The following is a 13,092-nucleotide window of genomic DNA, read 5'->3' on the forward strand; positions in this document are numbered from 1 at the left end:
ATATATATATTTATTTTTATTTTTTTATTTTTTTTATTTTTGTTAGGGTTTTAGTTTTGTTAGGGGTATTATCCCCCTCCCTACCTAAACTATGTAGGGAGGGGGATAATGTACATTCAGCCCTAGCCCTACCCAAAAATATTAATGTGAAAACATATCTAAAAAATATTTATTCTCACTATAAATAAATACAACTTTTTTCCCTTCTACTTCTGATACATTTGTCAGACATAACAGAACATCAAAACCAATTAATGTTGTTAATTCCTGTTTTGTCCACAGAGCAATTTATTTTGCTGCCTACTCCACAGCCAAAGAGAAGTTGAACAATGTGTTTGATCCTGACTCCACACAGGTTCACATGCTGTCCGCTGGTTTAGCAGGTAGGAGTCCCAGCTACATCTTTCATGTAGATGCATTTTTGACTTAATTTTGCATTGGCTCTTTTTTGTTGTATTTCACACACTGAACTAAAATGATACTCGCCTCTTAGTGTGCAAAAACCAGAGTTTGCATCATGGGGTGTTATAACCAATGTTTGTCAGTCGCTTTTGTTTTTAGCAATGACAGCCTTATTACGATAAAATGCTTTATCCTAGTGACCATCTAGTACAAATGGGAGAGTTTAGCCATGGTATATTGGGTTACTTTTTCAAGGTATGACAGCATTTAGACCGAAAGCACAATTGAAGACTTTCAGGATAAAAAATATTTATTTGAAACAGACATATTTGAAGCTAATCATATTAACAGCAAATATTTGTGTTCTCTCTTAGTCTGTCAAACAGTTTGAACAATTTAATTATTTATTTATAGAAAGTGAGCTACACAGAAAGAAAATTTTAATATAAATTTAAAATTTAATTTGAAAAAGAATAAATAGTAATTTGAGAGCATTTCTAAAACAAATAGGCTAACTTTCAAGCATGTTATATCTGCTTGAAAGCTTGTTAGCAATATTGCAAAAAAAAAAAAGGTCCTTAAAGTTTGGGTTGTGCTTTCCTTTCCCAGTTTCTTTTTTTCCTTTTTTGTTTTCTTCTACCTTTTGAGGACTGGAGGACATAAGTCATTACATGCCAGTGTGCTACTAAACAGTCTGGCTTCACACGCTGTCTGTGCTGTGTGTAGTAGTGGCCACTAACAGGGCGCTACGCTAACATGTAGAGTGCCATGCGCGGTGGGCAGCGGTCCTCGTGACTGACACGGGCGGGATCGGGACGCCTCAGGTAGTCACGTCTCTACTCACCGGTATGATCATGATTCTCCTAATTGTAATGATTATTAATAATGATAATGATGGTTATTTAAATTAATGTAGCCACTGTAGCTGGCTTGCAGTTCTTTTTTTTTTTTTTTACCTCCTTGTGATTACGCAGTTTTGACACATGGCCCCCTTGCCAGCCTGTAATCCCCTGTAAAGGTAAATTCAGTGAAAAACTACATGCACTTCTTTTTTTGCATTTAATTTCAATCCTGAATGCTAACCTTGTCATTCGATTGCGCTATATGTAGGCTGTGTTTGTTTACGCAGTTTTGACTCATGGCCCCCTTGCCAGCCTGTAATCCCCTGTAAAGGTAAATTCAGTGAAAAACTACATGCACTTCTTTTTTTGCATTTAATTTCAATCCTGAATGCTAACCTTGTCATTCGATTGCGCTATATGTAGGCTGTGTTATTTTGCAAGACAGGAAGCGCATTCATCGCAGCGTAAACATTCATACCATATTCTGTCTGTGTGGCCACACGGCCACACGGCCTGACAAACTCTATCTTGTAGCACACATAGTCTTTACGTTACAAAAGTGGTTAAATATAGGTCCCCGAAGGCCTGCAATGGAAAATTGGCATCTGATAAGGGACATGCTTATGAAATATTCATTACATTCACCGCTCTCTCCTCTCAAAAGCACAGGTGACTTTTTTTTCCCTTTCTTAATGGCTCTTTGAATCAGCATCAGGTTACAGTTGCTTCTAGCGCAGTTCCTGCAACCTGATGCATGTCACGTATGGCCCACACGTTGTTCATCACTGTGGTTAGGTTATGACTGAATCATATAAATCATAAAAGTCATAGCAAGGCCTCTATTAACCACTTCAGACCGCTGAAGAATCAAATGGTGCAATCATACAGAGTGGTCCAAACTCTGCATTGAAAATAAATTTAGTTTGAACCTGAACCTTAAATTTTTTAAAAATGTTAAACCAATGATATTATATATAAGCTATCATTCAAATGTGTTTTTTTTCCCCCAATTAATTGTTTTATTCAACAAGGAGGCATTAAATTGTTTAAAAACAGATTTCTGTTTTAAATAAATGCTGTTCTCTTGAACTTTCTATTCAAAGAATTCTGAGAATTCTAAGGTTCAGCATTCTACTGAACCTTATTTTTTGCCTCCATTGAAATGAATGAAATTCATGTTAATTTTTCACTTAACTCAAATTGTTATCCTAATAATATAATTTGTAGGGGTGGGACAATATATCGATATGGCGATATATCGTTGTCCTTCTCCATGCGATACGAGAACCGATATCTGGCGCCAAATATCGATATTTTAATTATTACAATAAGGCGCTCTATATAGATTTCCCTGCTCCCAGCGTCTAAAAATGCGTGGAAATCGCGGCCGCGCCATTTTCACCTTCTTTCCAAAGCGCTCTGAGCAACCATGAACCGCGTTCTCTATGAAGATGGGGAAGCACGAGGAACCTCTCCGCTTGGATTGCAGGTGGATTTCCCTCACTAACTATATGAGTGAGAGAGTGCTGCCGGCACATCCAGTTTTATGTCAACAAAACTGGATGCTTTCCCTCTCTCTCAGATATTGCAAGTGCACGTTATGCAGTGGGCACCGACCGGCAGAAACAAAACCTCGTCAGAGCCGTAATGCGGCACAGTAGTGTGCAGTGTGTGTGCTTGCAGCGTGTCTACATTTGAAATAACGAACCTGAGCGCGCAAAAGAGGCGATGTGAACGGCTATTTTTTCCCTGCATATCATGTGTGCGGGGCTCCATTTTTATGATGAGAGGAAAGGAAAGGTTGAGAAAACACTCCAGGTAAATTTTGAAATGTACCAGGTTTATATATATATATAGGCTATATATAAAGTTGATAAGCAGTTAAATGTGTTGGTTTACACACAAAGAAAAGTGTAAGCTTTTAATAAGTCCAAGAATAAAATGATTAATTTACTTAGCATGTTAAATTTGATTTACAGAACTTTTGTGCTGTTTTCTAACAGTTTGGACTTGAATAAAGAGAGAAAACTTGCACTTAACCTTTTCACAGGCATTTTGTTTTCATAGTTAGACAGATATTGTGGTGTTTCGTTATAAGATTGTCTAGCAATATATCGATTATCGCAGAATCGCTGTATCGTGATATTATCGTATCGTGAGCCATGTATCGTGATTCGTATCGTATCGTGAGGTACTCTGCAATTCCCACCCCTAATAATTTGTGATTAAATGTTAGTTATTTCATTTTGACTAGTGGTCGACCGATATATTGCCAATATTTGGCATTTTTCAAATATCGGCATCGGCTGATAAGTTATTCTGTTTGGCTGATGCATTCGAGAGCGGGACTTTTATTTTGATGGTTCTTTTATTAGAACAGCAGCGCCTGCGCACACAGTGTTCACATTCTCCTTGTTCGCTGTCGTCGTTAACAGTTCTGTCTAATACGGACAGAAATCTGTCTAATAATCAGAAAGAACTGTTAAACAAAGGAATTAAAATGTATACAAAAAAGTATTATAACGATTGCTTTTATATTATTAGTAATAGAAAGGCAAACATTATAATACTTTCTCGTTTTCCGTCAGCATTCAGCAAATACGCATTTATATAATTTAAACAAATCTTTGAATGATCTTGCAAACTTGTGATCTTGTGAAGTGTGCATTTGTATCCTGCATGATCACGTGTTCTCTGCGTGACGGTCGGTCCGTGCAAATTGAATGCGGACAGGAGGAGAGTTCAGCTTCACTGGAGACGCGCGATCGTCAAACTTTAAACTCGTGATTTCAAATTATGCTGCGCTTCATTTTACCCAGTCATATTCATGTCATTTTCACTGTGTGATGTATGTAAAATGAGTGTTACCTTGGCTTTATTTGAAAAAATATGATTCCCATATCCCAATGCACACAAACTTCCCAGATTACTGAGTGCCCTGTTGGTTACAGTGTTTACTTCCTTTTTAATTCTATTTTTATAAAAAAAAGTATAAAGTCATTTAAAGTATAAGTATGTTTATTTTACACATTTATTTTTAAATTCATTTTCAAATGATTTAAAATTTCTTAAATATTAATTAAAATAAATACCCTGCTTTCCAAGATATCGGCATCGGCTGTCAAAAAACCAATATCAGTCGACCACTAATTTTGACCCTACTAAATAAACATGTTTTTTATTATGTTGAAAAAAAATCCCTCTCTATATGGACCCACATATTCAAGATTTCATTTTTGTGCAAGTAGTATTTTTCAAATAGCAAAACCTTGATTGAATCGTACCAGAAAACCCGCTTTAAAATTGTACTCCACAATGATTTTGCCAACAGGAATGACAAGGTTAGCATTGGACTCTTACATGCACTGCCTCTGACCCTCCATGAAGTTATTGTTGATATAAACTTTGATCCTGGTTTGATTTTGTAGCTGTTTATATGACCCAACATTGATAAAGCTCAGATATGATAAAAGAAATAGTGTTACTACAGCAAGATCAGCTCTGTTCTGTACCTTTTAAAATGAAAAACACTAGTCTAATGATGTCCTTTAAAACTCAAAAATTCACTTTCATCTCGCTCTGTCTTTCTATTTCTCTCTCTACCTCTCTAACCATCTTTCTCCCTCTATCCATTAAAAAAGAAAGGAAAATGAAAGCATTCTCTTGAATGTTTAAATGGGGTGGTGAGCGGGATGGAATGGTCATTGTTTGATGTATATGTGTGGGCGGGGCTTGGTTGGGGAGGTGGGAGGGGTTTAATGGGAAGTGGGCAAGGTTTATTGTCGTATTCCACTCCCTCATGGTTTTGACTTGACTCTGAGGGTAATGTGGACTGCTGCTTGTGAATGTGGTACAGAAAAGCCTGTGTCTATTTTAGGCCTTTACTGTAGCTTTCACCCTGCGTGAGGGTCTGTGAGCCAGCCTGCTCTACCCCCCATATCTGCAGGCTTCGTCCTGCAGCTGTGAGGAGAGGAGCTTTGCCCCTCCCCTGTGAGTACTCGTCAGAGACACACTCTCTCTCTCTCTTACTCTTGTACCGAACTGTCATCCACCCCCTCCCTTCACCAGTCAGTAGGCCTCTTACCCTCTCTAGAGCTTCTACTCTAGCTCAGTAGACTTTGTTTAGCCTAAGAAAACACTGATGTTTTACACTATACTGTTAGAAACGCACATGAATATTTTCATCTCCAATTGCCATTGTCTTGTGCTCTCTTTTGTTTTTTTGTTCTGGGATATTTTGTGCACCCACAACACCGAGCACAGGCTTTGTGCTTCATTTTGCTGCAGTTGAATAGATAAACTAATTGTTCCTACCAACATCAGGCAGAATATTTTGCAGTTGCTTTTAATGCTGTTAATACAATGCAAGCACACATAATTAGTTCACCCAAACATGAAAATTTTCTGAAAATGTACTCTCCCTCAGGCCATCCAACATGGAGGGGAGTTTGTTTCTTCATTGGAACAACTTTGGAGAAATTTAGCATTACATCACGTGCTCACCAATGGATCCTCTGCAGTGAATGGGTGCCGTCAGAATGATAAAACCGCTGATAAAAACATCACAATAATCCACACAACTCCAGTCCACTATTTAACATCTTGTGAAGCAAAAAGCTGTGTTTGTAAGAAGCAAATCCATCATCAAGGCATTTTTTTTTTACTTCAAACCATTGTTTGATGTGACTCTGAGTCCTCTATCGATAATATTGCTTTCTCCAGTGAAAAAGTCATCTAATCTGAATCAGGAGAGACATATGCATAAATCAAGCACCGTTAACAAGTGTAAACTAATTGTCTATGTTCACAAGACATTAATTATTGGACAGGAGTCGTGTGGATTATTGTGATGTTTTTATCAGCTGTTTGAACTCTAATTCTGACGGCACCCATTTACTGCAGAGGATCCATTGGTGAGCAAGTGATGTAATGCTAATTTTATCCAAATCCGTTTTGATGACGAATCAAACTCCTCTGTATCTTGGATGGCCTGAGGGTGAGTAAATTGTTCATTTTTGGGTGAACTATTCCTTTAAATCTCTTAAGGCACACATAACCTTAATTTGCATACACATACCTTAATGGCAAACAAAATAAATTCAGCCACTGTTGTGCTAATGTCATTTACTAATATTTTGTCACTTTACGCATATCTTGCCAGCATAGTACTAGCATGGCATGCATTTCAAAAATCACAGCGGTGGTTTAAATCCGTGCCCATGCTGTGAAAAACAATCATTTGCCTAAAGTAAATACGTTTGTTTTTTTTTTGCGTGATTTGGCTGCAGTTATGCAACTGAATAGCGGTTCTTTTTAACTTAAGACCCTTTTCTAAAAATGTTTATTTCATTTAGCTTCCACTCGATCCCTAAAATACTGTTTAATTCAGTGAGGATAGGACTAGATATTTAAGAAGTAAAGCTACATTGGTTTCAGAGTTCTGTTATAGATTAAAAGCTGCTTAATGCTTTAGCTAAAGGCCTTATTTACTGCTGTGGCCACTCTTAAGATGTGCTTATGGCTCTTACCCCAGAATATTAAATAAGTGCCTAGTGGATCTGTAATGGTTTTCCCGACATCAGATAGTAATTGCTGTTAATGCTAACGATGCTGGGCATTCCTGAAGAGAACATGTAGTCCACATCACACTGTTAGTGATTGAGATTGGTATGATATGCTGAAATAAGCTCAACGAGATTCAGATCCCACAATTTAAACTGAAACAAATAGGCCGTAAGCATATTTTACAGATGTCCACAGCACTTCCTTGAAGTGTGGAGTTTCTTTAGGGAAAATTTGTCTGTTTTAGAGTCATTAGACCTGCTGAATGTCCTGTGCTTTGAGTTACTCTGACAATATCACTTCCAAGCCTGATCTGGAACACCTCTTTTTCCCAGGGTTCACTGCCATCACAGCAACCAACCCGATCTGGCTTATAAAGACTCGATTGCAGCTTGATGCCAGGTGAGTAATTCTATTTGCTGTACACTATTCAAAAGTTTAGGGTTGGTAAGATTTTTCATGTTATTTAAAGAAGTTTCTTAGGCTCACCAAGGCTGATCAAAAATACAGTAAAAATAGAAATATTATGACATGTTAGTACAATTTAAAATTAAAATAATATTTTTTTTAAATGTAAAATCTGATAATCAGATTTGTGACATTTATCACACGTTTGTTTTTCTCCAGGAACCGCGGAGAAAAGCGCATGAGTGCATTTGAGTGTGTCCGGCGGGTCTATCAGTCAGATGGGTTACGAGGATTCTACAGGGGCATGTCTGCATCTTATGCTGGCATATCAGAGACTGTCATCCACTTTGTCATCTATGAAAACATTAAACGCAAACTCATTGAGTCCAAGGCCAACGCTAACATGGATGACGAAGATGAATCTGTAAAAGACGCTTCAGACTTTGTGGGAATGATGCTGGCTGCTGCCACATCCAAGACTTGTGCCACTTCAATTGCGTATCCTCATGGTGAGTGCTTTTTTTTTTTCTCTCTCTCTTTTTTTTGTGATAGTTATGTTAATATTTGTTTCATTGTTGGTTTGTAGTTGGCATGTTTATTTAGTTGGCAGTGGGTTATTTTGTACTACATGTACATTCTTGAACAATTATCATGACCCTCAATACATTAATTTGCGACCTGTATTTAAAAGATGAACCTACCTTGAAAATCCATCTGTCTGTTTATCCATGAAATCCTTTTTTTTTTTCTTCTTCTTCCTCATGTTTAAAAGACCACATTGAAAATCTGTGATTTCTTTTTTCCATTTAAACCTGAAAATAAACTAAAAGAAAAAAGGACAAAATAACAGAAATGAAAAAAAAAAAGAAGTTATGTTGTAGAATGAAGAAAAAATAATCTATAACATTTCTGGACAGCTGATCGAATGTAAGTACATTTGTACAATTTTCAGAGGTAAATTTATAGATTTTAATACATTTTTGTAGATGTGAATTTTTATTTAAATTATTTTTTTTTTTCACTGAATTTTTATAATGTAATTTAGAATGAAAGGGTTTGTATTCCCATGTATAGAAATGCAGAAATAAAATGCTTTTTTTTCTGTGTAATATCAGGCTTTTGGAACCCACTGTGTGTGCCATCTTCCCAAGTTTTTGTTTCTCTGAAAAATGATTGTTTATTAACTTGCTCTCTATCTCTTTCTTTCTCCCATGACAGAGGTTATTCGTACCAGACTACGTGAGGAGGGCAGCAAGTATCGTTCGTTCTTCCAAACTCTAAATATGGTGATCCGGGAGGAGGGTTACAGAGCAATGTACCGAGGCCTCACTACTCACCTGGTCCGACAGATCCCTAACACTGCTATTATGATGTGCACCTATGAGCTGGTGGTCTACCTGCTCAATGGTTAACCGATGGAGAGAGACCAGGAAAGAGAGGGAGAGAGGCAGAGCGAGAGAGACGAACAGGGTGAGAAAGCAAAAGCTAGATGGAGACCGAGAGAGATTGTCCCAGGCTTAGACCAAAGGAAGAAGAACAAGTCCTAGAAATGCATTGTCAACCCAGACCCCCAAAGGGGGCTGTAGTCTCCGAGAACGAGAGGGATTCGAGCCTGTCAGACTGGAGAGGGTTTCAAAAAAAAAAAAAAAGAGAGAGTGATGGCAAACAAATTTGCTAATGCTGTCTGTCCATTTGTTTCAAAATGTTTTAGGAAAAGTCCGTTTAGAAAGGACAATCAAAGAAGGGAATGCTTGAAGAAAAAACAAAAGCCTGAATTGGCTGAAATTCTTCATTCAAGAAAAAAAAATAATTCTTTGACAACTTTCATTTCAGAAATTATTTTATCTGAGCCATTGCTTTAAGAAAAGAAAAACAAACCTGTCAAGATCTGAAATGGCTGGAGGACTTTAAAGGAAAAAAAAAAAAAGCACAAGAAAGTGTTTTTCAGATGTGGCACAATAGCACCACTGTAAAGGATGTTTTTCTTTTTTAGATCACCATTTCATAAAGATGACGTTTCGCCTTTCCAGAATTTGTTCATTCAAGCATTTTCTCCTCTAGAGGTCACCTTCCACTCTTTCCAAACTGGCAGATGGTTGTCCATGCACAAATGTCCATTTGCTGTTGTGAAATTGACGTCACGTGATCTGTGGCCCCTCATGTGCTTCAAACTGAAGTGTTTCTTCGTTAGGTTCATGTTAAGTTGTGTTTTATTAGGGTTGCGTCTAAACTCTGCAGGACCGAAGTTTCTCAGTCCTGGTATATACTCTGGGTGGTATTTTTGAATTGGGAGATGTTGTCCTGCTTGCATTACTGGGCCTCTTTTAACAGAGATGGAACGTTCTCGAGTTTATCGCCTCCATTTACTGCTGCAAAGCCTCTACTTGAATCCCAGGTGTCGGCGAGAGCCAGAGATGAATTTACCGATGGCTAAATTAGGGTGACCATACGTGCCATTTTCCCCGGACGCGTCCTGGCCAGGATTTGTTTTGGCTTTGTTTTCATGTTTTCATGCTTGCTGAAGGTAATGGGCTAAATGGTAGTGGCTAATGCTAACCCTGAGCATGTTGCCTACAAACAACATGCCACGTTGCGACGGCATTATTCGTCGTAAGGCAATAGTCATTTTTCCCATTTTGAGTGGGAATACAAGCTGCAGAATCGTTTCCCACCCTATGGATTCCTCTAACAGTGGCTTCTGACTGACCGTTTTACTGACCGACTAACAAAACTTTTTTTTCTGTTTGGAACAATTTTGATCTTGTATTGTAAAACATAGTATTACTATGTAAGCAAAACAGTGTTTTGCTGAACAGTTCCCTTTGGAAGTTATTGTACAGTTCAGTGTACTAAACTTTTAGTGAAGGATATTCTTGTATGTGTATATACTGTATGTATGCATATCAAATATCCAGTGTTCATAACTTAAGTCCTCTGATTATGCAGTAGTATTATTTGAATGACTGCATTTGTTTGATAGATTTATCACAAAAGGATGTTTTGAAACCCATTTTGTTGAATGTTATCTTTCTGTGTGTTTTTTTTTTTAATGCATTTTATATAATTTTGTTTATCACTCCTAATTCTGGCCCTGGACTCCGGTCAGTTTTTTTCCCAGGTGTTTTCATCTCGCTTGTTTGTTTACATTACTGTTGTCTGTACTTTCACACCCTCATGATATGAAGGATCTCAAACTGTTCATGTTGGTGATTTAGACGTTATCCACATAATTTCCACAGACTTTGATAGATTTATCACAAAAGGATGTTTTGAAACCCATTTTGTTGAATGTTATCTTTCTGTGTGTTTTTTTTTTAATGCATTTTATATAATTTTGTTTATCACTCCTAATTCTGGCCCTGGACTCCGGTCAGTTTTTTTCCCAGGTGTTTTCATCTCGCTTGTTTGTTTACATTACTGTTGTCTGTACTTTCACATCTTCATGATATGAATGATCTCAAACTGTTCATGTTAGTGATTTAGATGTTATCCACATAATTTCCAGACAGTTCATTACCAACACATGGGCTTAAAATTATAATTTAAGGTAATTATACTAAACCTCATGCTGGTAGATCCCATACAGAGCCTGTAAGCATCTTTAAATAGTTTTTTTTTTTTGGTAGCGTCCATCATTCATAAGCAGAAGTGACGTTTGTTTTAGCATAGCGTTTTCATGCATTTCAGTGTCTTTTCGGTCCAGTTCAAGTCCATTTTGTTTTTTAAGTCATTGATATCTGTAATGCTGATAATGAAGCTCTGGAATACTGTAATGTTCATCACCACACATTGGATTTCATTACTCATTATACACGCAACATCATCACATATTATGCAATCAATGCTGGACTCTCGTCACAGCTAATGTGATCTCAGTCGGCGATTTACTAAATATTGTTCTGATTAAAAAGCATTTGCTTTTGGAAAACAAAAGCTTGTTCAGGCGTGATGTTTTAGTGTAATTAGAATAGTTAAACTATCGTTGATGGATTAGTAAATTATAGCATAAATATTTGTGTTGTATCTAAAGACATTGCACTTGTGTTAGAAAGTGATCTCTTGCAAACATGCATGCATGATGCTGTAAGTTTGCATTCAACAAATGCACTTGTAACTTCACAGTCTCACGGAGACTTTAATGGCATTACAAAGAAATTCAAAAAGGCATTTTCAGAAAGTGATGATGGAATATTCAGGAGTCAAATGTTGGACTGAATGGACAGACTTGAACATTATATTAACTAGCCTAGCCTAGCCGATTGACAGAAATATTGAACATGATGGTCTAGATTAATTATATCATCTTCATTTCACGTTTAATGGCATATTCAGCAGTTTTCATGTGTGGTTGTCTGTATTGCGCAAACTAACATGACCAAACACTAACCAATTGTATGTCAACACCTGTTGTTTCATTTCATTTTTTTTTTTCTTTTTTCTTTTTTTTAAGTCCAGTTGTTTTTATGGTAAATGTGGCCTATTCGTTGCTGGTTATGTGATTTATCATACCTCTTTTTGTACAAACTGTCAATAAAAAAACTATGGAAAACCCATGTTGTCTCTAATCTCTTTTAAAGGCTGAAGATGTTTTAAAATTAAAATAAAAATCCAAACTTTTGTTGATATCAGATGACAGTATTATGGTGACCAACAAACACTGTCTCTTATGCTCACCAAGACTGCATTTATTTGAAAGTTAATACAGTAAAACGTCAATATTGTGAATTTTTTTAATCATTTATAATAACTTCTATTTGAAAATATTTATAAATGTGTCTTTTTTTCCCCATGGGATGGCAAAGCTGAATTTTCAGCAGTCATGATTCCAGGCTTCAGTGTCATGATCCCTCAATAATCAATCTAATATGATAAATATTTATTATTATTATTATATAATTATGCAGGCTTATATATTTTTGTGGAAACCATAATACATTTTTTCACAGGTTTCTTTAATGAATGAGCAAATTTGAAACAGAAATCTTCCATAATATTGAAAATGTATTTACTCTCACTATTTATCAGTTTAATGCATCCTTACTGAATAAAATAATTATTAATACTATTAAAAATGATATTGAACCCAAACTTTTAAACCGCAGTCTATAAATGCATTTCTTGTGTCTTTTTTTCCCCAAGGGATGGCAAAGCTGAATTTTCAGCAGTCATGATTCCAGGCTTCAGTGTCATGATCCTTCAATAATCAATCTAATATGATAAATATTTATTATTATTATTATATAATTATGCAGGCTTATATATTTTTGTGGAAACCATAATACATTTTTTCACAGGTTTCTTTAATGAATGAGCAAATTTGAAATAGAAATCTTCCATAATATTGAAAATGTATTTACTCTCACTATTTATCAGTTTAATGCATCCTTACTGAATAAAATACTAATAATTATTATTATTACTACTACTGACATTCTTTGGTGCTGTTGTTATTAGTTGTTGCTGCCAGAGGATGGCAGCAAAGCCTAAACATAAAGGACAATGTTGACATGCCCATAGCTATATGACCATGGCCAAAGCTGTTGTTTGTTTGATCGATTTTATTTATTTACTTGTTCTTTTACACAAAAAGAAGAGTGAAATGTATGTAAATCCAAAGCTGTTACTTGTTACATTTCAGGACTGTTACAAATCATTTCACACCACAGTTAAAAATGCCCTTGTTGAACTTCTCAGTTAACGCAGTCAATGTACATTGGAGAAAACACTCCAACATCCTGCAAACAAAAACATTAAGTTGCCACAACAGACTGGCAAACAGCTGTGCAAACATGATTGCAGAACACCTTGACATAAAGGCTCTTATGTGTCTGTGTGTTGAGAAGAAAAGAAGTGTGTGGGGGGGGGGGGGGTAATCCAT

General features: G+C 36.4%; 1 protein-coding gene across 1 annotated transcript in view; it reads left to right on the top strand.

Annotated features, from left to right (window-relative positions):
* LOC107706334 (solute carrier family 25 member 36-A-like) overlaps positions 1–8,847 on the top strand; it is a 26,082-nt gene extending 17,235 nt beyond the window's left edge. The window contains exons 4-7 of the mRNA XM_016510001.1: positions 283–383; positions 7,142–7,208; positions 7,434–7,723; positions 8,433–8,847. Of these exons, the coding sequence (XP_016365487.1) occupies positions 283–383; positions 7,142–7,208; positions 7,434–7,723; positions 8,433–8,626 (652 nt within the window). The 3' untranslated portion in view covers positions 8,627–8,847. The remainder of the gene's footprint in view (positions 1–282; positions 384–7,141; positions 7,209–7,433; positions 7,724–8,432) is intronic.
* The last annotated feature ends 4,245 nt before the right edge of the window (positions 8,848–13,092 follow it).

Source organism: Sinocyclocheilus rhinocerous, unplaced genomic scaffold, assembly GCF_001515625.1.
Source record: "Sinocyclocheilus rhinocerous isolate Xijiao unplaced genomic scaffold, SAMN03320098_v1.1 scaffold444, whole genome shotgun sequence".
Taxonomy (NCBI): domain Eukaryota; kingdom Metazoa; phylum Chordata; class Actinopteri; order Cypriniformes; family Cyprinidae; genus Sinocyclocheilus; species Sinocyclocheilus rhinocerous.